General features: G+C 32.7%; 2 protein-coding genes and 1 long non-coding RNA gene across 3 annotated transcripts in view; 2 read left to right on the forward strand and 1 right to left on the reverse strand.

Moving 5' to 3' along the window:
- Window positions 1–25,114, reverse strand: part of LOC134680818 (WSCD family member GA21586-like) — a 60,065-nt gene that overhangs the window by 17,738 nt on the left and 17,213 nt on the right. The window lies entirely within an intron of this gene.
- LOC134680815 (uncharacterized) lies at window positions 264–5,018 on the forward strand. The gene is made up of 2 exons (XR_010100519.1): window positions 264–842; window positions 4,161–5,018. It is a non-coding gene; the product is annotated as an uncharacterized LOC134680815 (long non-coding RNA).
- On the forward strand, window positions 5,055–24,618 carry LOC134680816 (G2/M phase-specific E3 ubiquitin-protein ligase-like). The gene is made up of 11 exons (XM_063540052.1): window positions 5,055–5,523; window positions 6,861–6,959; window positions 9,614–9,676; window positions 10,286–10,366; window positions 11,146–11,249; window positions 13,039–13,122; window positions 14,424–14,728; window positions 15,864–16,039; window positions 17,065–17,237; window positions 19,627–19,847; window positions 24,001–24,618. The coding sequence occupies exons 1-11, from the start codon at window positions 5,197–5,199 to the stop codon at window positions 24,240–24,242; spliced, it is 1,875 nt and encodes a 624-aa protein (XP_063396122.1). The 5' UTR covers window positions 5,055–5,196; the 3' UTR covers window positions 24,243–24,618.

Here is a 25,114-nt window from a genome sequence, read left to right on the forward strand (position 1 = left end):
CTTGTATTGAATTTACTTAAAGTTTATTGTGCTTAATTCCGAAATGCATCAAATATTGACAATTTTTTATAGGAGGGGGGTCCGGGTCGTTCATCATTTTATTTTGACATATTGTAAAGCATATATAATATTGTATACAGAATGTCTAATTAATTTCAAACAGAATAAAAGATCATTTATATTTTTTTGTTGTTTCTCAAGTTCAGAAAGTAAATTTTCACACATATATATAGTTTGGCATTTGATTATGGCATGGTATTGGTTGCAAAAATTTGATATTTTTCATTCAAATGCAATATTTTTCATTTAATTGGTATATTTTTTCATTTATATGCAATATTTTTTCATTTATATGCAATATTTTTTCATTTGTATGGTATATTTTTTCATTTATATGCAATATTTTTTCATTTATATGCAATATTTTTTCATTTATATGCAATATTTTTCATTTGTATGGTATATTTTTTCATTTAAATGGTATAATTTTTCATTTATATGCAATATTTTTTATTTTAATGGTATAATTTTTCATTCAAATGGTATAATTTGTCATTCAAATGCAATATTTTTTATTCAATTTGTATAACTTGTCATTGTAATGCAATATTTTTCATTCAATTGGTATAATTGTCGTTTTTTTATTTATATGCAATAATTTTTATTTATATGCAATAATTGCATTATGGGAAATTGTTTGACGTCACAAGGTCAAATTTGCAACAACGTTTGTGATTGGTCGATATAGTCGGGCAGCCCCTGCTTGACTCGCATGTTGAAGTTGGCACGTTCTCTATGAACTCCCCTGGTTTGATTAGCTGTTGATATCTATATATGAGAAGGTAACGTTTTGTATAACTGTTTGCATTCCCCCTTTCTTTCTCAACACGAATGCATGACCAAGAATTAAAAAAACGCGTCGCCCCACTAACTAAATCTTGCGTTCATGCGAGTACGGCATTGCAGGCTGATACTGTTAGTGTTACTGTTAGGATTATGTACCCTTGTGTTGATTCAATACTAAACATATGGAAAGTTTATAGAAAATCCATAGTCCAAATAATTATGACGTCTGGCAAGGCTATTTTGATTTTTTTCTTGGACGCCTTCCTGCGACCAAAATAGCCTTGCCAGACGTCATAATTATTTAGACTAGAACATGGATCCACAGCCTTTTCTTTTTAATCTTGTTCCCTCAAATAAGGCAATTTAATGACTGATAGATATCGGAGTATTGCTCGAAATTTCCTCAAAACAAGTTTATTACTGTAGTTATAATAATGGTTAAAACAAATAAAAATTTAGCTCAAATTAAGTAGTGCACCTTTTAGGGTGCACTTGACTGGCTCAGCACCAGATGTTTGGGAATTTATAGGTTGCTTATATTTTTTTGTAAACAATTAATAAACACAAGGATTTATATAGTAGTCCTACTATATAAATCCTTGATAAACACAAGCACATTTTAGAAAAGCAAGTGAGTAATCTATGTTTGAAATTTTGTGGATTTTCTATAGAAATCTTGGTTTATTTGCCACAAAGTGCTCGCTTTGTTTATAAAAAATCCGCAAACCAGAACTGGAAGTTGACAGCAGGTTCATCAGATGGAAACACTTGTTGGAAACAGTTGGGGTACATCTAATAACCAATGTAAAAAAGTGCCGAAATATGCACCACAATGGCCGTTTATGGAAAAATTGGAATGTGTTCTAGTTCCCATCTCTGAATCCCCGAAGTAGATTTTTTTTCAACGCCCCACTGTGGTTAATAATTACTATATGTCTTTGCATATTTCAAAACATATTTTTCTTCAGGAATTGTTAGCTCTCTAGAACTTTTATTTGTCAGCATATTTTGTTCATATTTATACACGAGCTATATATTATTCATAGCCTCTCATAGGACAATTTTGAATTTCAGCCAGATTCACTTTTATTTCAAGGAGAAATTGCCCTTTATATGATTGAAAATTTGTCGTTTCCAACTTGTTAGCACTGATTAGGATTATACCCCGCTTTAAAAAAGGGGGGGGGGGGTATACTGTTTTAACTCTGTCTGTCCATCCATCAGTCCGTCCCATGAATATTTTTGCATTTTTACTCAGGAACTACAATACAATGATTTCTGAAATTCTGTTTCAGGGTTTATGTAATACAGCTATACCGTTTGATGTGTTTTCAGATTCATCACTCAACAACTTCCTGTTTACCGAATACTTGTATGATTTTACACATGTCTTTGATAGCCAAGTTGAAAATTTTCATCACATTTTTTCAGGAACTACAATACAATGATTTCTGAAATTTGGTTTCAGGGTTTATATAAGTCAGCTATACTGTGTGATGTGTTTTCAGATTCATCACTCAACAACTTCCTGTTTACCGAACACTTGCATATTTTTACACTATTAATATTATCCACTTGCGGCGGGGGTATCATCAGTGAGCAGTAGCTTGTAGTTTCACTTGTTTTATATTTTGAATGGATTAAATTTATATTTACATTAGGAAAATGGGGAAGGGGAGGGGGGAATTAGTCCTTTAATATACAAGTAAATATTCCAAATTGTATGTTGAATGTGTCACCATCTTGTTGGTGTTTTGTTCTCCATCCATTGATTTTCTCTCTTTATGGCACCTCGGTATGGATACTTTTGCTTAAAATGCATAAGCCCAAGAACAGGATTTATGGCTCTTTGTTTGACAGAAAAGTGTCATTTTTAACGCCTGTCTAATACTGGACATTTTATTGTATACCATTGTCTGTAACTTTCAATTGGTGAATTGTTTATAACACATTCTGTTTCAACTTGTCAATATTCTGATTTTGTCAAATAGGGAGAGTATGCAAGAATCTGCTTAATAACACCTCCTTAAAATTTAGATAACTGAGGTTTCTCCCCATATCTTAGAAGAATTTGACTCCTGTTGATGCAAATCGTTGTCTTTAAGTATTTTCAGCTATTTTGTGAGAAGTACACGATTGCAAATGTACATATACTATTTTTTTAGTCTGAGGATTTCAGTCCCTTTTTTAATATATAAGGCACAATGGGTACTTGCTTCCATTTGTGTAATCTGAAGCTGGATATACTATTTTTTTTTTAAATAGGACCATGCAGTAACATATATGCAAGAAGCCAGAGAAAACAGTACAACAATATTTTATTTAGCATGTTCAAAAACAAAATAAATGAGAATTTACGTTTTATTCAAACTGTTAAATTGTGACTAATTTTTGATGAAAATCTATTTGTCCCAGTTATCTGTATACCAAAGTCATGACTGAATTCAGTCATCTTGCACTACAACTTTCATCTTAATTTATTAATTGAATATTCAATTGATAATACATTAAAAATTGGAGATTGCCATCGGGGTCACCCCTACCCCATCATGTTTGAACATATTTTAAATGGTTGAGATCCCCACCCCTAAACCATTTATTCTTGTATGTGACAATAAAACAAATAAAACGAAATATTACATGTAGGGGATGTCTATGGGGAGCACCCCCATCCCCTTATGTTTGTTAAATTGTAAATGGTCAAGATCCCCACCCCTTAACCATATTCTTGCATGGGATAACAATGCAATTCAAATGAAATATAGGTAAAGTCTGTGAGGGTCACCCCCGCCCCCTCATGTTTGATAAATTGTAAACGATCAAGATCTTTGTACCTAGACCATATATATGTTCTTGTATGGGACAATAAAACAAATCAAATGAATATGTGACCATAGGAATTGCAAATTAAGGGAGCTTTGTTTGGGAGACTTCGTAAGTTCGTAACAGCATCTTGTTACAATTACTTCTTGTTATAAATGCCATTATGGGTTTCTTGGGCACTCAGATACATTGTAACACAGGCCCGTGGTTGCTAATTTTTATAAAAATGGACTATTCTTACTTCCCTGTATATCTGGCTGGGAACCCAAGTGCCTGTGAAATATAAATAGAGAGGAGAGGATAGGGATATACATGTATTAGAAAAAATATTCAAAATCAATGCCAATGGAAACCAGTATTATATGCACAAGTGAGTTAAAATAGTCCAGTTGTGTTCCCAAATTTCAAATATTTGGTGGCAATAGTCATGATATTTTAGGTGAACGATTCAGGCTCTGATCAATAATTGGTTTCCATATTTCTGTTTTTAGGTTTATATGATGTCAGGTCATATAAAGGTTTCACATAGTGAACTTTGTTATGATGCTGAGGTCTTATTGCCACTTAAAGAAGATGTTTTGGAGAGGGAGACACTCAAATCACAGTTTCCTTCAGCAGTGGGTTTGAGGTACCATGTAGGAGGGGTGTTGAAAGCTGTTGCAGCTGATACAAGAGGGTTTTCTTCTCCAGATGGAGGTTGGGGAACAAGAAGATATATTGTTGTAACAACAGCAGAATGTGCTGGTATGTACATTCATGGTTGGTAGAAAAATCAATTATTTTTTTGTACAACAGAACTACAGGATGTACAGGTGCTGAGCTCTTTGTATTGATGAAACTCAACAAAAAACCTAATAGCTTGGCAAAGATCAGTTGCCCACTTTTGTTGCAGATTGATGAAAAAAAAGTTCAATGAATTATGTCTCGAACAGGCTCTTTTTAAACCTATATATTTTGAGCAAATTCTCATGAATTTTTTTTGCAATACTATCGAAGGATTTAAAAGTATTAGTTGATTGTTCTTTAGGAACTTTGAAAATAAGATATCTGAGTACTATACGACGACTGTGAGTGATTTTGAGCTTTCTACTGTTTTGGAAAATAAGGGTTGAAACAGATGATAAAAAGGGTGAAAGGATTTTTGATACCTAATTTAAACTTCAGTACTTTTAGTTGAGTACATGACGGCCAAAAAATGTGTTGAAAAATTATGGTATGATACCGTCTTCATCTGTGTCTTTAAGTTGGGATACATGTACCTGAAGTAATATCTTTCCAAATAATTGTTTAGTTTAAAATTTTGTCATGATAATCGCCAACTGCTTTAATTTTATCTTTTTAATTTTACTATGATAATATTTACTTAATATAGGACAAGTAAGAGATATCATTGGCAACAGGCCAAGTACAAGTGGATTGGCTCAGCAGATTACTTCTGTGTTTAAGTCGTCAAAAGCCACTTCACACCCAAGGACACATTTCTCACCAATACAGGGAGCTGCCTCCAGAAAAGACATTAGACAACAAATGAAAAAGAAGAAGAAGTTATTTGAAAAGTCATATAAAGTTGTTTTTATTGGAAATATAAAATTGCCAGGCATTCTGTGTGCAGATATTATCCTAGAAGAAGGATTAATTAACATAAGTTCGGAGGATACAGAGGACACTATTAAAAACAAACTACTTGACATATTTGACAGCACTGACAAAGATCCCACCAAGATCATTTTTTTATCGTGCTCACACAAAAAATTATCCAAACCAAATGTACCATCAACATTCAAATTTGATGGAATAGGGCTGAAGGCTCTGATTGGTCAAGGGAAGCTTTATGTTCTCGTCGAGGGCCCTGAGGTTTGTACATTGTATTTTATCATTCATTGTACAATATTTCCAAAAAAATGGAATTAGAAAAATTCTGGTAGATTCAACACAAGAAATGAATATTGATATACAAAAAATAGTGTCCTGTGAAAATATGGAACAAGTGAAAAACTACAGACTTTGATTAAGAATATTACATGCAACTTTAATTCAGAATTACTGGAAAATAACATGAACAGTTTAAAGGAAAATAACAAACTCTTTCTTTTATACAAAAATATTAAAGTCAAACAAGACCAAAAATTTTATCTTCATCCAAATTTTTGAAACAAACTAGACATTTATTTACAAAAAGTTAGAATTAGTTACCATAATTTGATCATTGAAGGGCAGATAATCTAAACATACCTCAAAACAATAGAACGTTACGTCGTGTCCAACTTGTAAAACCTTAGATGAAAATCACTTTCTCCTCCACTGTCAAATCAATAATGCTTTACATATAAAACCTTTTAATGCCATGGCAATAGATAATGCTATGTTTCCAAATCTATCTGATACTGAAAAACTAGTAGTCCTACTAAATCCGTCAAATATAAACCAAGTGTCAGAAAAAACAGGTTCCTTTATTATGTTTTTAACAACAGTCTTTTAAGAACTGAGGACAGGGAACTCTTAGTTAGTTTTACTTGTGTATATTTAGATATGTGTGTGTTCCACTCAGTTATTTTATTGTTGTTGTTATTTTTGTTTATGTTAAAAGTATAATGTTACTTATATGACAAATACAGTTTAATATTGTATAACTATACATGAAGGACAACTACACATAAGCATTGATCACAAAGTTAACTGTTACCTGAGAAAGTAAACAGTAAAACACCTACTTATAGTTGTATGACAAAATATGGGCCGCAAAATATTTATTAAAGAATTAATAACATCAAAGAGGGGGGGGGGGGGGGGGGGGGGCAAGAGGGGGTCCAATAAAAGTTAACAAAAAATACATTCTCACAATAACAGATAACAAAAAAAGTAAAAGTCCTATAACAGCAACAGAAATAGTCAATAACAGATAACAGCATTTTTTTTCTTCAGAATAACAGATAACAAAGATTCAAATTGGCCCATAACAGCATAACAGTTATACCCCTTGCCCCCCCTCATCAAAATGTATTATGAGTCTTGAGGGAGTTGCAATATCCATTTAAAGGAAAGAAATATAATTTAATGTAATGTTCTTATTTTAGGTGCAGATTTTTACAATGTTCGTTAACACACATAAAAAGTTTTCTAATTAGTGACATAGTATATTACTGCAAAAATATTGATAGCTAGTTGTTTTACAAGTATGAATTCATTTTTAGTTTGAAAATGATAAGGACATGATGGATCAAAACAAATTAGATGACACAGACATGACAGACGAGGAACTTCCAGTATTCGGCAAGACACACTCTTTACAGGTAATTATGCAGCATCATAACATTTTAGAGCTCAAAACCATAGAACACAGGATATAACACATGTAGTTTTAATCGACAATAAATCAAACGTTTCTTAGTGGTGGTCGCACTATAGTAATCAGTCTACAGCTGCCACTCAAAACAAAATCATGTCTAGCATGTACCTAAAATTTGTGATTTAGGCTTTTATTATTTTGCATGTGGATAGATCACATGAAGGTGATAAAATCTGCTCTTGCTACATGTAGGATGATGGTCTTTTACCTTCAAGTTAGATTAATGATTTTTGGCTGGATTTTGCGAGTTGAAAAATCAGCTGAATTATAATATGTGAATGTTGGTCGCAGGGAAATACTGTATTTTTAATATTTATCTCAGGAACTAAAAATCGCAGGCTCTTCATATTTGGTATGCAGCTTCTGTATGGGCTCTCACATCAATGAGATGTGATTTCAGAGTGAGGTTTGTAACTCTTCTTCTTGTTTTAACAAAAACTGGCCCTTTCTGTCTTTGACCCATTTCAATTTTACATGATTCATGCTTTCCTATATGATGTGTTCACTGTTCATATGGAATCATTTTTTTTAAGAATGTCTTTCTGTAATTCTGTTTTGTATGAAAAAATAATTTGTACATTTTATAAATACAGGATAAAAACAATATTTGTACAGTGGCAGAAAATTGTATTCGTACTCGACACACAACAGGTATGAAATGCTTGGTAATCCTATCATACTCACTCTATGTACCTATAGATTAATATTCTTATCCAAGTGCACTTCATGTATATACTGATACATATAATATATTTTTATGTCGCCTGTTTTTTATATAGGGGTCACTTTGACAAAATCCATCTTTCCAAAACCTTTGCTGCATGCACCGCAATGTTGTCACACATTTTCATTGCAGTTTTCTTAACTACATGCAGCAGACTTTTAATATTTTGGAGAATGCTTTATCTGGAAGTACTATGACGCGTAAAGCATTTTCATGGCTTTGCTTAATTCCTATTTAATACCAAAAACTTTGATATTTAAGGCATGCTGGTCAAATATGTATGCAAAATTTCATTGCAGTTTTCTTTACAACTACATGCAGTACAGACATTTGATATTTTGCATCTCTATGCTTTATCCTTTAGAATTGTTTTTCATTGCACTGTCACTCAACTACATCCTGTTTATCAAAAACTTTGAAATTACACATGGTGGACTGCGGACATAAATAATGTGTGCAATGCTATCAATAAAATGCAGGCGACATACAGGTTCCCTTGAAGACAGTACAGTCTAGTTTGTAATTAACAATTGTGCATGTAACACTAAATAGCAATCTTGTGACACATTCAGATAAATGGACCATCATGATGATGTTAACGTTAAGCTTTTCATGAAATAAATTTTATATCTTTTGCCCCTACAACAATTTTTTTTTATATAGATCGATTGACTCGCTGACGTTCATTCTTTTATAAAACATATTTTCATGACCACACTTTGTTAGCTAAATTCATGCATTTTTAAAAATGATTTTTTAGTTTGTTTATGGTTGTGACATTTACCATATTAACACTTTTCAGAAGAAAAATGACACCTTTGCATTAAAATTATGAGGGGGGATGTCTAGGAAAGGGAAAGAAAAAATATTGAGTATCCAAATTGTCTGAAAATGAGCAAACAACATAGGGCCATGTGAGCTATTGTTGTCACTGAGCGTCCGTCCTTGTCATAAATTTAAATAAAAATCTTCTCCCACTCTGATAATAACTGAACAGATTGGGACCAAACTTGGCAAAAACATTATCAGGGTTTCTATTTAAAATTGTAAGGAAAATTTTGATTCGTCAAAAACATGACTGCCATGGCTAAAAATAGACCATGGCATCCAACACCTGGGTTTTGCATGTATTTACTTAAAAACTGTTACAGATATCAAAATTCTAGTATAAGATTAAATTGATAAGTACATAATAAGATCTACCCATACAGACATTTTAAAGTCAATCTGATATTAACCAGTCCAGGTGGTATGGCCTTTTATTTAATTTTTCTCTTTTGTGCACTTGAAAACTGCAAAATGAAAATTGCAAATTGTTCAGCTCATTAAGATCTACAAAAAAGTTAGCAGGGGCAAAATTGTCAGTTTTATTGTACATGTACATGATGTGTACATGTACATGATGTACATGATGTATCTCACTTTAAATACTTCAAGTTTTGTATTCTTCGCATATTTTTGCTTATGACTCTGGAAAACGGTACATTAGCTAGATCCAAAAAATTGCAAATTGTTCAGTTGATTTAGGGCTACAATGAAATCATCAGGGGCAAAACTGTCAGAATTTCACATGTTTTTGCTTGTATCTTGAAAACCATTACACAGTTTTATAAGCACTAAATTAATGTTGAGCTCATCTACTAGAGCTTTAAAAAGTCCTCACAACAAAAAATGAAAAAATAACAAACAATAGGTCTTAGCAGTGGGGTACAGAACAAAATAAAGGGGTCAATATGCATTTATTTGCTTATTTTTGCATGTAAACTATTGTATCAAAGTCAAAAGCATATGAAAGCTATTTTAATGGTAAACATGATATTCCGAGTTGAATTGCAATTAAATGTACACTTCTTTTTTCATGTGTTAATATGCAGATACCCCAAGCAGACACAAATGCAAGTATGAACAGTGACCAGGAAAATACAGGCTCATCCGCAGTTAGTATTTATGATTTAAGTTTTAGACTTTTTGTTGTTGTTTTTTTGTGATGAAATGAATAAACACTCATGGAAATATACAATATGGTTATTGTTGGGCTCCACAACATATGCTTTATTTAAAAAAAAAATGGCATTTGCTTCAATGACAGTGTTTATGTTTAATGTAAATCCAATTGCAAACAGCATTCCATGATGTGCTATAAGTTTTAAGTGTACAGTATGAAACTACTTCCCGAACAGCTCTTTGTACATGTTGTATGCAATAAATTGAATTAGTGTTCAGAGAGAGTCATATCTCTTGCACGTAAAAGACACCCTTGTAGATTTCGAAAAAAAGAGCAGGGTAATGCCGCTACAAGCAGCACTAGCACCTGCAAGTGGAAAGGGATTAATATAAGATGAAAAACTTGTTTCCCAATCCAGTATAATTAAATATGTTTAAACTAATAAATTATTATATGCAGTATTCTATGAATTTAGTGCTAAATATTACTTCAATATTTTGAAGTGTATGTTTCTGGTGTGTATTTTTGACACACTCCTGTAGGATAATAATCCTGAAGGAATTTATTGAACTAGGATAATATAGTTTTATGAATATTGTAGAAACCACAAACAGACATCACCAAAACTGTGCAAAGTCAAGATATAGTGGAAGGTGATCCGGAAGATACAGGCACACCGACAGTTAGTATTTACATGTAACTTAGCTATTCCATTAGAATGGATGTGAAAAGGTTTTATTATGAAATGTGTGTCATGCATCTTTTTAACAAACTCATTACATTATAAGTCTTTATCATGACCTCAAATGTTATTGCTTTTTTAAGATCCTAGATTGATTGTCATATGCAAACAGAACTTCAAAATTTTCAGTTTGTTTCATCCTTGTGAGCACTGTGGATTTAATATATTTCAATGGACTTTGATTAAACTAGTTACAGAGTATTCTACATGTTCTAGGAGGCACTATTACAAAATTTGCATTTTACATACAACAAGTACTGAAAATTTGTTATTGCATTAAAAGAAAGGCCCCAAATTTATTTCAATCTCTTGTTCTAAATAGCTCTTTACGCCACAGGTGATCAATTTTGATTTAAATCTACCAGTATCAGTTCTGAACTGAGTTTCTGTAATCTTTAGTAATGGACAATTCAGATATTTCAATGCCTGCCGAAACTATTATTAAAGAAATGTCAAAAAGAAAACAAAAGTGGCTAGGGAGATTTCATTTCAGAAAAATGGCAGTATTAACTGAATCTGTAAATAGTGAGCAGTAGGTCTTAGAAAGTGAAACCTGATTTAGATGACAAGCAGTATACATTTGTTAAAAAATCAAAATGAATTAAAATAACATGCATGTATGATACGTTGAAATGCTATATGTGCTGACCAAGAATACTCTGCAATTGTTTTACAATTTGAAATTGGTTAATTTTAAGACGGATTACCCTGTTTTATAGATAACATTTCATCCATCGTGCTTAGAACGTAGAGAGCGTAGATCTCGATTAAGCTTGCGGTCATCTACTGGTAATGATGCTCTGGCATGTCCTTCAACTTACAGGTATTTTATTTGTAGATAATCTGGACACAATTTCTTGATATAATGAATCACTGTTACCTATATTTTTTACTTGACCAGTCAGGGCTACTTCTTAAACAAGTGATTTCAGGATCACCTTTAAAAGTGATTTCGCTATTGAAAAATGAAAAATGTTTACAAAATTAGAAACAGACTTTTTAAAATCACTGAAATAAGTGATTTGAGATGTAAACATTAAATCACTTATGAAAGTGATTATAACATTTTCTTGATAATTTATCCACAAGCTAGATCTACATTGGGTTTAAAAAACAACTATTCTATTGAAAAAACAACTGAATACATACAAAAATGCTCTTTTGCTAAATTAGTATGTCAGTTTTAACAATTTATTTGGATTATGCTTAAACTGGAATAATCTGTAGATAAGGTCAAAACCTTGAAGTAAATCATTCTAATTATAAAGAAAACAAATCAGGTTACATAAATGTGTTGACTTTTATGTTATTGATAGAGTAGTTAATGAAAATTTGATTACAGAAAAATTCCCAAGGGTTCTTTTAAAAGCTTCAGCACACTAACTTACTGCCCCAGCGCACTGATGAAATTGATATATCAAGATTAAGATATTTGATCTATGTAGACAAATTACAGAAAAAATTGCCATTTTATGGAAAATTAGTGAAATCAGCATTTGAAGATCAAAGAAAACACCAAAATCACTTAAATAAGTGATTACTGAAATTTGAAAATCACTGAAATAAGCGATAATGAAATCACTTGTTTGAGTCATACCCCTGACTGTTGACTGACTTACATTTAAGTTTACTTCAAAGTTCACATCTTTCTTAGTAATACCAATTCACATACAGAATTTTTTTCTTATAAATGCTCACAAATCTACAAATTTTTTGTCATTCACAGCAAGCATTGGAATTTAACTCTTAAAACAACTCTTATACATTCTGCTGATCCCTGATTTGACATGTCAAATAATTTTCAACAAATGGCTGATTGTTTTTAGATAACTTCATTCGTAAATAGCTCGCCATCCAGTCTTAGTCATTTGTAAAGCATTGTTAACTTAATGTAACAACACAAACACTATTCTTAAAGAATGGTGAAAAGTCTTTTGTGTGTAATTGAATACGATTGCTTTATGAATCAATTACAAATGATTGAGTATAGTTTATAATTGGTTGGCCACAAGTTTAGGAATAAATTTAAATACTTTCTTGATGTATATGAATATACATTTCCGATTGTTTTGGGATATATTCGAGTACTTTGCAAATGTATTTGATATTGATTTAAGATTTAGGTTTGATTGATTGGTTAAGGTTTAATGCCCTATCAGCAGCTTGTGAAAGTTTTATGAATCTGGTAAAGTTTTGAGATTCGTAAGCAATCGTAAGAAAAATTTGTGTATGTGAAGTGTTATAACTATACATGGTAGATTCATCTAACCTTGTATTTGCATGCATCCTAGATAGTAGATTATCATCTAGGCAAAGTCATGTGTTTCGCAGTTGAACACTCAGACAATATTAAGAACAAGACAAACTAAGTGATAGTTGATTATTTATATTTTTGTCAAAGATTTGATACAAAAATCCAGCATACTTTATATGTATTTTTTCAATTGAATATCCGTATTGGTGACAAGTACCTAACCTGGAGGTTTCAACGTAAGTTGTGTCATAAATGTCTAACTTCATATAAACATTACAGACATAAAAAATAGCATTGAGTAAAAAGGAAAACAGAATGAATAATAGGTTAATCAAACCAAGATTTATTTATTACTTAGGTCATATGTCCAGCTGTTTGAAACTGAAATAGTAACAGTTGATGACTCCGATGATGAAGGTGACAAAACCATACCAATGGATGGGTACGTATTTGAAGATTTCATGTTTATTTATGTATACTTAAATTGCACTAAAATTGGGATTGATTTTGGGAGTTTTGGTCCCAACAGTTTAGGAATTGGGGGCTAAAAAGGGCCCAAATAAGCATATTTTTTTATTTTCGCACTATAATTTAAGTTTAAGTAAATAGAAATCTATGAAATTTTGATACAAGGTTTATGACCACAAAAGAAAGGTTGGGATGAGTTTGGGAGTTTTGGTCCCAACAGTTTAGGAATTAGGGGCCAAAAAGGGGCCCAAATAAGCATTTATCTTGGTTTTCGCACAATAACTTTAGTATAAGTAAATAGAAATCTATGAAATTTAAACACAAGGTTTATGACCACAAAAGGAAGGTTGGGATTGACTTTGGGAGTTTTGGTCCCAACAGTTTAGGAATAAAGGGCCCAAAGGGTCCAAAATTAAACTTTGTTTGATTTCATCAAAAATTAAATAATTGGTGTTCTTTGATATGCCTAATCTAACTGTGTATGTAGATTCTTAATTTTTGGTCCTGTTTTCAAATTGGTCTACATTAAGGTCCAACGGGTCCAAAATTAAACTAAGTTTGATTTTAACAAAAAATGAATCCTTGGGGTTATTTGATATATGCTGAATCTAAAAATGTACTTAGATTTTCTATTATGGGCCCAGTTTTCAAGTTGGTTCAAATTGTGGTCCAAAATTTAACTTTGTTTGATATCAACAAAAATTGAATCCCTTGGGTTCTTTGATATGCTGAACCTAAACATGTATTAAATTTTTGATTTTAGGCCAAATTTTCAAGTTGGTCCAAATTGGGGTCCAAAATTAATCTTTGTTTGATTTCAACAAAAACTGTATATATGGGGTTCTTTGATATATGCTTAATCTAACCATGTATTTAGATTTTTGATGTTTGGGCCCGGTTATCAAACTGGTCCACATTGAGGTCTAAAGGGTCCAAAATTGAACTTTATTTGATTTCGTGAAAAATTGAATTCTTGGGGTCCTTTGATATGCTGAATCTAACCATGTATTTTGATTTTGGATATTGGACCATAATAGGTAATGTCCAATTTAAAGTTTTTAAGTTTAAGTTCTTAGACCACATTCATTATGTGTCAGAAACCTCTGTTGTGTCAACTATTTAATCAGAATCCAAATTCAGAGCTGTATCAAGCTTGAATGTTGTGTCCATACTTGCCCCAATGTTCAGGGTTCGAACTGTGCAGTCGTATAAAGCTGCGCCCTGAGGAGCATCTGGTTATCCCTTTCATTGGTGATACTTTTTTGTTCATTTTAGTGATATCAGTTTGCCAGAGTTATTAATAAAGTTACAGTCACAGGTTGACCTGGAGAAGATAACGAAATTCAATATCAACAGAAACCTTGTTTTAGATGGTGCTCGGAGAGCCATCAAAAGGAAATCCTTCTGTGCTAAAAGCAAGATAAGTGTGAAGTTTACGGACGATGTAGGAATCGCAGAAGGTGCCGTAGATGAAGGTGGACCAAAAAGAGAGTTCTTGAGAATGCTGATGAAAAAGATCCAATACCTGCACATTTTTGAAGGTCCTGAAAACAGAAGAATTTTGGCCTATAGTACATCAGGTGAATTTATATTGTCTCATCTTGGTGAAAGATTAAAAAAGGAATTTCATGTATTCTCTATACAGTTACATTTTTATGTCTCCCACTTTATAGGGATGGAGAGGTATTTTGTCATGTTTAATTATCAGTCATCTGGGTGAAGGTTTGCAATTGTTTCTCCATAGGCCGTAATGGTAACGTTTTCTTCTGTTGCTCAGTCCATATCGTTAACTTGGATATATATGATGGCTCGTTTTGAAGCTGAGAATTTCTTATTTGTGGTTAAATTTTCAGGGTACGAAGTGAGATTACTTTTTCTGTAAATTAGCAAACCCAGAGTATTCTTTTGTGATGCGGCTCCTTGTGGTCAAAAATCCCTGTTTTAACACAATAAGTTCTTTGAACTTTTAATAGCTCCATAGTTTTTACACATTTATTCTATGTCCCTCTACTTTCCTTATCACCACAAATGGTTAAGCTCAATCATTTGTAAAAAATAGAAACATGTCCAATATCAATACACAGAGATTTCTTGTACACATTACTTGGGGTTCCTCATCTAGAGCTGGTGCATTAGGGATCTTGACCCATCTCTCACAATAACCCTCACACCATTTACAATAGGGGACACTTTGGGGATCTAGACACTTGTTACGGTTTTAAAGGGAAGGACCATTTTTATGCCTCATTTATGGGCATTATGTTTTCTGGTCTGTTCGTTCATTTGTTCTTCCGTCTGTCTGTCCGGCTTCAGGTTAAAGTTTTTGGTTGAGTTAGTTTTTGATGAAGTTGAGGAAACTTAGTATACTTGTACCTTATGATATTATCTTTCAAATGTTAATGCCAAATAAGAGTTTTTACCCCATTTTCACGGTCCACTAGACAGAAAATTATAATGCAGATGGTGCATCCATGTATTAGGGACACATTCTTGTTTCCCTCATTTTGGTTCTGATTTCTGGAAGGTCTGTGAAACACAAAACAAACATGATATATATTATATCACTGAATCAGGGATTGATAATATATAGTTATGAATAGTAAAATTTATTCTTTGACATCTATCATGTCTATTAAGGCCTCTAAATGTTAAATTTAATATATCTTAAATCTTTTATCACATTTTAGCAAAATATTTAGTTTTGTTTTATTGTAGCCCTAGAAGACAATCTGTACAGAGATGTTGGATTATTCTTTTCCCTATCCATTGTACACGGAGGACCATCACCAAAATTCCTTTCTCCAGTTATGTACAATGCGTTGGTAGGACAAGCTGGAGAAAGGAATATTGAAGATATAGCAGATGGTGACTTGAGAGGAGAAGTTCAAAAGGTAGTATTTAGAAAGTATTGGATTGATAATAAGAATTGTTATAGAAAATAGGGGTAGAATGCAGTTTTTGGCTTATAACTCAAAAACCAAAGCATTTAGAGCAAATCTGACGAGATTAAATTGTTAATTAGGTTAAGATCTATCTCCCTGAAATTTTCAGATGGATCGGACAACCGGTTGTTGGGTTGCTGCCCCTGAATTGGTCATTTAAGGAAATTTTGCCGTTTTTTGTTATAATCTTGAATATTATTATAGATAGAGATAAACTGTAAACAGCAATAATGTACAGCTAAGTAAGACCTCGAAGGCTAGAAATAAGGCAACATTTGACCAACATGGTCAATTGACCCCATAAGGACTTACTGTCCTTTATAGTCAATTTTTAACAATTTTCATAAAATTTGTAAATTTTTAATAACATTTTCCACTGAAACTACTTGGGCCAAGTTCATTATAGATAGAGATAATTGTAAGCAGCAAGAATGTTCAGTAAAGTAAGATGTACAAACACATCACCATCACCAAAATGCAATTTTGCCATGAATTCATCTGCTTCCTTTGTTTAATATTCACATAGACCAAGGTGAGCGACACAGGCTCATTAGAGCCTCTAGTTTTGTTAATTAGCTTGAAGATATTGATTTGATTATTGGTTACAGATCAAGATCAAATGTTGTTCTGGTTTGATGAGATGTTGAGCACAGTTATGGTCGTTGGATAGTTTAAACTTTTTTATTCTTCAAGCTTGAAGAATTTGACTTGATGCTTGTTATATACTTTACACTGTTACAAGTTATAGATCATGATCGCATATTGTTCCAATAAAATGAATTTTTAACTGACTGTATAATGTCATGCAATACTCACAGAATGCCTGTTTTAACCCAATTTAAACAAATTAGCAGATAATTCTATTTTCTAAATATATATATATGTAGTTCTTGCTGGCTATATACCTATGTGCTAAATGTCACCTGACACTTAGATTGTTGATAGAGTTTTAATAACCTGTTTTTCTTTTTTAGTTAAAAGATGCATCAAGTTTGCAAGACTTGAACAAACAAATGAATGCAATGTCAACCCTGTTGATAACAGCGGGATGTTTCAGGCCTATATTGAACATGCAACAAAAAGATAAATTAATCATGGATATTGTCAGATTTTTGGTCCTGGAAAGAACCAGTACTCCTCTTCACCAGTGAGTAATATTTTATTTTTGATTGGAAAACTGGGGCCCTTTATAGGTTATTGTTCCGTGTTGAAGGGTGTACATTGACCTCTAACGGTTTACTTTTTTAAATTGTTATTTGGATGAAGAGTTATCAGTTGGTTATGTCATTGGCACTCATACATCATCTTCCTAAGTATTGTATGGTATTAGAGAGACAGGACTGACACTTCCATTCAACAGAAAATGAAATACTCTGGACTGAGTGCCCTTATGGAAATATAAGCCCTCTGGCACATAGTTGCGGCAGCAGTATGGCTATGCTGCGGCTTTGTTGCTGCAAACTGTTGCAGCTTCGATGCAGCGATAGCATATTTCGTATGCAAATTAGTTTTCTGGCACCATAATTGCGGCTATATTCTGGTACCGTTGCGGCAATATTCTGGCATCATGTTGCGGCACTGATGCGGCTATAGCGTATTTCGTATGCAAATTAGTTTTCTGGCATTATTATTGTGGCGCTGTTGCGGCGCTAATACGGCTATATTCTTGCATCATTTTAGTGACAAAACATGTGAATAGGCCGTGCTTTGTATAAAATGTATTGTGCCAGCAAAAACAAGTTGTCAATGCATATATATGACATGCATTCATGCATTATAAATTTTCATGCACAGGCACATAAAATAAATGTCAGCGGTATCTGCATAAAAAATAATGAAAATTTTTAATGTGCCCTAAGTTTAGCATATAATATTGTGTTATTTACCAAACTACAAGTATGCATTTGAACTGCTGCAAAAAAAACAACCACAAACTTCACCGATACATGTATAGTGAACTCAGATGAGGCCATATTATTGAAATACACAATGCAAGATTGATCTTTTCTATACATGCAATTACTTGATATGTGTTTACTTACAAGTCTTCAAATCTTCCAAAAAAAAAACCCAGCTAGAACACAAAATTCTTCAATACAGTTATAATCACAAGCAACATGGTTGATTTCTAACACACTAGTACAGGGAATAGCTTCAAACGCAGGAAATGACATCATCAAATTTTCTGGCTATATTGTGGTGCTAATTAATTTTGAAAGAAATTAGTGTCGCAATGATGCCAGAACAATGCCGCTAGCAGCATCATCCGGCACTACTCCGGCAACAATCCTCTGGCAACCTGATTAGGTTGCAGCTATAAAGCCGCAACGCTACGGCAATGCTGCAGCAACATTTTCAATTTCATAAGGGTGGGTAAATTATAGATTAATATCTCCTTAAAGGAAAATGTCATCAATACATGCAATGACATGAAAAGTGGAGGGTATTAAGTATAAACTCTTTTTAAAAGTCATCAATGAGAAGTTTTTCACATGCAATCATTTCTGTTGAACTTGAATGTATTACAAAGCATCCTTAACCTGATAACCTGTTTCATCTAAAAGACCCTGCTGAAAATGGAAATGGTGACCTGAAGATGTTTGTAAACTATATAGCTATTATGAAACTTTTAACTTAGGTTTTTTCAACAACATTAAAGTCTTGTTGCAGGATATAATGTGTAATTCTTTTGTGAACAGTTAATATAGATGTCTCTCTTTCAAAGAATGAAGACATATTATTTAAGTGTGAATTCCTCATACAAAATTTTATCCATGTCATGACTTTTTATGCCCCATGTTTTCTGGTCTGTGCATTTGTTCATTCGTTCGTTTGTGCATCCGTCCGTTTGTCCCACTTCAGGTTAAAGTTTTGGTTAAAGTTTTTGGTCGAGGTAGTTTTTGATGAAGTTGAAGTCCTTATGATATGATCTTTCTAATTTTAATGCAAAATTAGCAATTATCCCCCATTTTAACGGTACACTGAACATAGAAAATGATAGTGCGGATGGGGCATCCGTGTACTGGGGACACATTCTTGTTTCTCTTTTGAAGTAGATATCTATAATTTGGTACATGGGTGCATCATGTCGAGGACATGTGTTGCTAACTAGAGTCAGTAACGAATCACAGTAACCTTTGACCTCGAAGTCAAATACATTCAAAAATTTGTCTAGGCTATAGGCTTTTGGTATTTTGTATGTGAGTATATATCACCTAATTTAAAAAAATTAGTGACCTTGACCTTTGACTTTAAGGTCAAATAATTAAATGAAGTCTATTTATGTCCCCAACATCTTCAAGTGCAACACAAAAGGGATATATGCATTTTCTTCCACCAAACAAATAGTGAGATGAGGTGAATTGTCTGTCGTGTCTTTCACTTATCATTCTCAAGATTGCCATTTAAAGATTATCACAAATATTATTCTTCTAATAGGTTCTATTTTTGTTTAATTCAGCTGAATACAATGCATATCTTAAATATGTTTACATGGTTGATATGTTGGTGTTTAATAAACTGGTATACAATTACAGGTTGCGTGATGGGTTACAGACACTTGATGTATTAACGTACATTCAAGAGCATTATAAAGCATTTAAGGATTTGTTTGTCTGTCAAGGAAATGAAAAATTGACCGCTGAAATGATGGAGGTGGTGTTTATGGATATCAAAATGTCAGTTCCAGGCAGCAACAGAAGACGGGACGAGGAGAACATTGTTGGATATTGGAGAGATTTTTTAATTGACTTGCAAGGTACTTGTAAAATATATGCCTCACATCTTCTTTTTATTATATAAACATAAAATTTGATTCAACACCACCACTTCTGGAAGCACATATTCTGATCTGGAATTTTAATTTTTCTATATGAAGGCTTAATTTAAAACATAAGAATGCTCTTGATCTTTAATACATGTATATTTTAATTCTTAACCAAAATTAGAGTTTCCTGCATTGCAATATTGTAAGGGACAGTCATTAGAAAGAAACTTATGAAACCAAGCATTATCAGAAACAGAAGAAAGTAAATATTGTTTGTTTGGATATATAGGGTAAAACTACCCAAAAGGACTGAATAGCATTCTTATATTTTCTATACATGTATGCCCTTTTACAAGACTTATGGTATAACGTTTACCGTCCGTCTTCAACATTTCCGACATTATCTCAAATACGCTTTAACCACTATGCATAAAACTGTATTGAATTGTTATATCTTTTGATTTGAGCTCCCTTTTGTTTTTTTACAAATTTCAAATTTACGTTTTCCAAGTATTGGGAGTTTTACTAAAGGGGTGATTTTCCAGTTTTTGGACAAGAACTTGAAAAAAAAATCACCAACTTACTAGAAACTGTTTAATTCTATTCACATGTGCTCCCTTTTGATTTTTATACGACTGCAAAAAATTTGCGTTCGTATATTGCTATCACGTCTTCGTCGTCGTTGTCGTCGTCCGTAGACAGATTGGTTTCCGGACAATAACTTCAGTTTAAGTGAATGGATCTCTGTGAAACTTAACCAAAAGGTTCAATACCACAAAAGGAAGGTTGGGATTGTTTTTGGGGGTAATGATCCCAACCGTTCAGGAATTATGGGCCAAAAACAAGCATTTTTCTAGTTTCCGGACAATAACTTGTGAATAAATTTTTGATTGCTCTGAAATTGTACCACAAGGTTCAATACCACAAGTAGAAGGTTGGGATTGATTTTGGGGGTATTTGCCAAAACCGTTTAGGAATGAAGGGCCAAAAAGGGGCCCAAATCAAGTATTTTTCTAGTTTTCAGACTAACTTGTGTTAAAGTTTATGGATATCTCTGAAATTGTACCACATTTTACAAAAATAAAATTTCTTAACATTTTTTTTTTGTGGGGGGGGGGGGGGGGGGTAAAAAAAAAATATTTGGGGGGGGGGGGATTTTTTTTTCTTCAAGATTAACGAAATTACCCTTTTTTTGGAAAAAAAATTTGGGGGGGGGGGTGGGCAATTTTTTTTTTTTAATTTTAGGATTTCTCACAATTTATTTTGCTTTTTTTTTGTCTATAGTCTAAACACAGGTATTGCACAACAGCAGTGTATTGCGCAACAGCAAATTGTATTGCGCAACAGCATGAAATCTTCAATTGAAAATAAATTCAAATCATTTAACCAATTTTAAGTTCTTTGACTACATTTATTCTGTGACAGAAAACTATTATGTGTCAAATATTTAATTAAAATCCAAATTCAGCCTCTATCTCACAATGCATGTTAATATACCGAAGGCAACCAAGTTGCGAAGGAAATGATGTTTTTGACTTGTCCACAGTCAATCCCAACTTTTTTTCAAAAATTTGCAGATAAAAGTATACCATTCTTTCTGCTCTGCTGATTTGACTGAAATTATGTGCCTTCAACTTTGAAACTTCACCAATTTCACAGTCCATTGAACATGGAAAATGATAATGCGAGTAGGGCATCCCTGTACTTAGGACACATTCTTGTCATTGTTTTTATCTTTAAAAAAATTAGGGACCAGTGATATAATAAACCATGTAAAGACAGACTTTGTTTTTTTAAAGCAATTGCCAGGCAAGTTGCTTTATTCTTATGGGACATAGCCATTTTGACCTACATTACATAGTATAATCCCGTATAATCAAGCCTATCAAGATCAAGATCAAGCCAAATTTTAAACAGATTTTTCATTAAATATTCTGACAAAATCCTACTTGTCTTCTTCTTACATACATAAAGACAAACATAGACAAACAACCGTTGTTTTGTGAAGTTACAAAATATTTTCATGAAGATGCATTTTAACATTTAAGTTGCCATTTGTTTTCTCTAATTATTTTGAAAGTCCGCATGGAAAAAGTGCGTTTTTTACCCCTGATATTTCGTTCTCATTATGTTTCATATAAATTTTAAATCATTTTTGTTGTTGAGTTAATATTGATTATTTCAATGAATTATTCCTTATACGATTTTATTTTGATTGTTTCGTGTTTTTATTTGCATGTAGTAAATTTTCTCTTTTTCATTCATAAAACTATGGTTCATTCATAAAATTGTTTTAAATTATTACGCACGTTATAGTAAAGAAACCGATGGTTATTCACTGTTAAAGAAGCACAATGTTCCCGTTTTGATTACATTGACACTGAATTTACTAACCTAATTGTTCAATTTCATCTTAGGGGTCGTTAAAATAGCCCCAAAACACGATTTGTTCAAATCAACTCCCACGAAAATATAAATAGATTAACACGGTCTCACTAATTAGAGACAAGAAGCGTCAACAAGCGACTAGGAAGGGCAAATAAGCAACAATGAAATGAAATTGGCGACAAGAAAATGGAAATAAGTTACAAGATTGCAAACATATTTTCAACTCGATTGACCCTTGATTTGATTTCTTGTTGCTTATTTTCCCCTTTGGTATCGCTAATTTAATTTCCTTGTCGCCCTTTTTTTAATTTCAAAAATCGCCTTTTTAGTCGCTTGTTGACGCTTTTTGTTTCTAATTAGTGAGACCGCTTTCATCATAGATCTGTGAATCACCGATTTGCCGAGATTTTGAAATGAATCCTCTGTTTGCACGTCGGAAATATATCAAACCCTGATTTTGGTGGACGAATTTCAAGTTGCAGGATGTCCCTTGCGTCTCATTTGATTGGAATTCGTGGTGAAATTACGACTTTTGAGGAAAAACGATTTCGTCAATTATGAGGGTCTTGATGGGGGGGGGGGGGTCTGTTATTCTGTAAACATTTAATTTTTACCCTTTTTTTCTCTAATCTTCAAAAAATTAGTCTATTCTTCAAAAGTGATTTTTTTACGCATTATTCTCTAATTTTTTCCCCAGTTTTCTTTGATAGAAGTATCGGAAACCAGTTCACATTGACTGAATCCTATAGTCTGTTATCACGAAACCAAAAAAAGTTTACAGAGTTTGTTTTCACTTTTATATTTTTACAAATTTCTTTAAATTTTAAGAAGGGAAAATTCTGTAAACACTTAACTTTTAGCGTTTTCTTTTATTAATTATTCAATATTCATTATATTTTTAGACCACACATTTCTCTAATCTTCATTTTTTTGCCCGTTATTCTCTAATCTTCATTTTTTAAGGGCATTATTCTATAATCATTTAACCCCATCCAAACCCTCAATTATGCCTTTGCAAAACTTAGCCGACAACGGAATGTGAAATGTAGTTGACACAGACAGTTGGAGCTTAATGTGTTTTTTTTCTATGCATAAAAGAACATTGCAATTTCTTCACGAGAAAGGAGAAGTTGCGATCGGGGCACGTTCAAAACTCTGTCACAGTAACTTTGACGCACGGTCCGAAGTCGTACGTGGACGTAAACAATTAGCTAAACATAGGCGGATCCAGGGAGGGACCCTGGGGGTCCGGCCCCCCTTTCGTGGGAAACATTTGGTTGATTATATAGGGAATCACTGAAGCATGACTGGAGCTCCCCCCTTTATGAAAAATTCTGGATCCGCCACTGCTAAAACAAGGAAACTGTCAATAAGATGTTTAAAAAAATGTTAACTACTACTAGTATACAGCAATTGCTTTTACAGCCTTTAAGGCTTTGATTTCATATTGGGACCTCATTGAGATGTGAAGCATAAAAAATATTGTTCATGTAGTAATATGAAAGTTTATTGAGTGAGGTTGTTTAGCTTTTATAGCCAACTAAAGTTCAACTTTGTTACATAACATTTAATGAATCAGTTATCCTCTTTGATTTTTGTATAATTATGACTATATGGACATTCCCTGTGATCAATCTACTACCAGCTTGGCTGTTGGTTTTGGTCGATCAATTACTTACCTGGTTTGTATAAACATGAGTAAACCTCAACTGAAGTCAACATTTTGTATAAAGTTTTAATATTTGTCTTATTTCAGAAGATGAGGATGGTGAAATTACCTTAGGTGATGTTTTATCATTTGCAACTGGAGCAGACTGTGTACCTCCATTAGGATTTGATCCATCACCATCTATTACTTTTCTTCATGACTCAGGATTGTTTCCAAAAGCAAACACATGCTCAATGGAGTTGAAGCTTCCAGTTTCAGAAGATTTTAATACATTCAAAAAAAACATGACTTTTGGAATTGCAAACTCACCAGGCTTTGGACTGGCATAAACCATTCATGGGAGTCTTTAATTTTAATACTCTTCCATACTTCATCTTCATTTTTTGTCTTGCCTGGTACAAAGGTTGTTACAAATACAAATTTGAATATTTCTGTATAAATATATTGATTATATAAATTCTTATACAAATGGTATCATGTTGTCGTTGTCCATAGACATTTGGTTTTCACACAATAACTTAAGTATAAGTAAATAAAAGTCTATGAAATTTAAACACATGTTTTTTTTACCACAAAAGGAAGGTTGGGATTGATATTTGGAGTTTGGTCCTAACAGTTTAGGAGGAAGAGGCCAAAAGGGTAAAATGTTAACTCTTTTTTTTTTTTTTTTATTGATTTCATCAAAAATTGAATTATTTGGGTTCTTTGATACATGTGTATGTCTATTCTAATCGTGTATTTGGATTCTTAATTTTTGGTCCTGTTTTCAAATTGGTCTACATTAAGATCCAAAGGGTCCAAAATTAAACTTAGTTGATTTTAACAAAAAAATAATTCTTGGGGTTGTTTGATATGCTGAATCTGAAAATGTATGAATTTTTATTATGGGCCCAGTTTTCAAGTTGGTCCAAATAGGGGTTCAAATTAAACTTTTGTTTGATTTCAACCAAAATTGAATATAAGGGGTTCGTTCTTTGACATGCTCAATCTAACCATGTATTTAGATTTTTGATATTTGGTCCCCATTATCAAATTGGTCCACATTATGGTCTAAAGGGTCCAAAATTGGAACTTTATTTGATTTCATCAAAAATTGAGTTCTTGTGGTTCTTTGATACGCTGAATCTAACCATGTATTTAAATTTTGGAAAATGGACCATAAAAAGTGAATGTCCAATTTAAAACTTTTCAGCTTTTAGAC

Source organism: Mytilus trossulus, chromosome 8 (genome assembly GCF_036588685.1).
Source record: "Mytilus trossulus isolate FHL-02 chromosome 8, PNRI_Mtr1.1.1.hap1, whole genome shotgun sequence".
Classification (NCBI taxonomy): domain Eukaryota; kingdom Metazoa; phylum Mollusca; class Bivalvia; order Mytilida; family Mytilidae; genus Mytilus; species Mytilus trossulus.

Coding starts and splice junctions, on each gene's coding strand:
- LOC134680816 (XM_063540052.1), top strand. CDS start 5,197: ATGAAAAAGAAGAAGAAGTTATTTGAAAAGTCATATAAAGTTGTTTTT. Junction 10,367..11,145: donor AAGATACAGGCACACCGACA/GTTAGTATTTAC, acceptor CCTGTTTTATAG/ATAACATTTCATCCATCGTG. Junction 19,848..24,000: donor TTTTTTAATTGACTTGCAAG/GTACTTGTAAAA, acceptor GTCTTATTTCAG/AAGATGAGGATGGTGAAATT.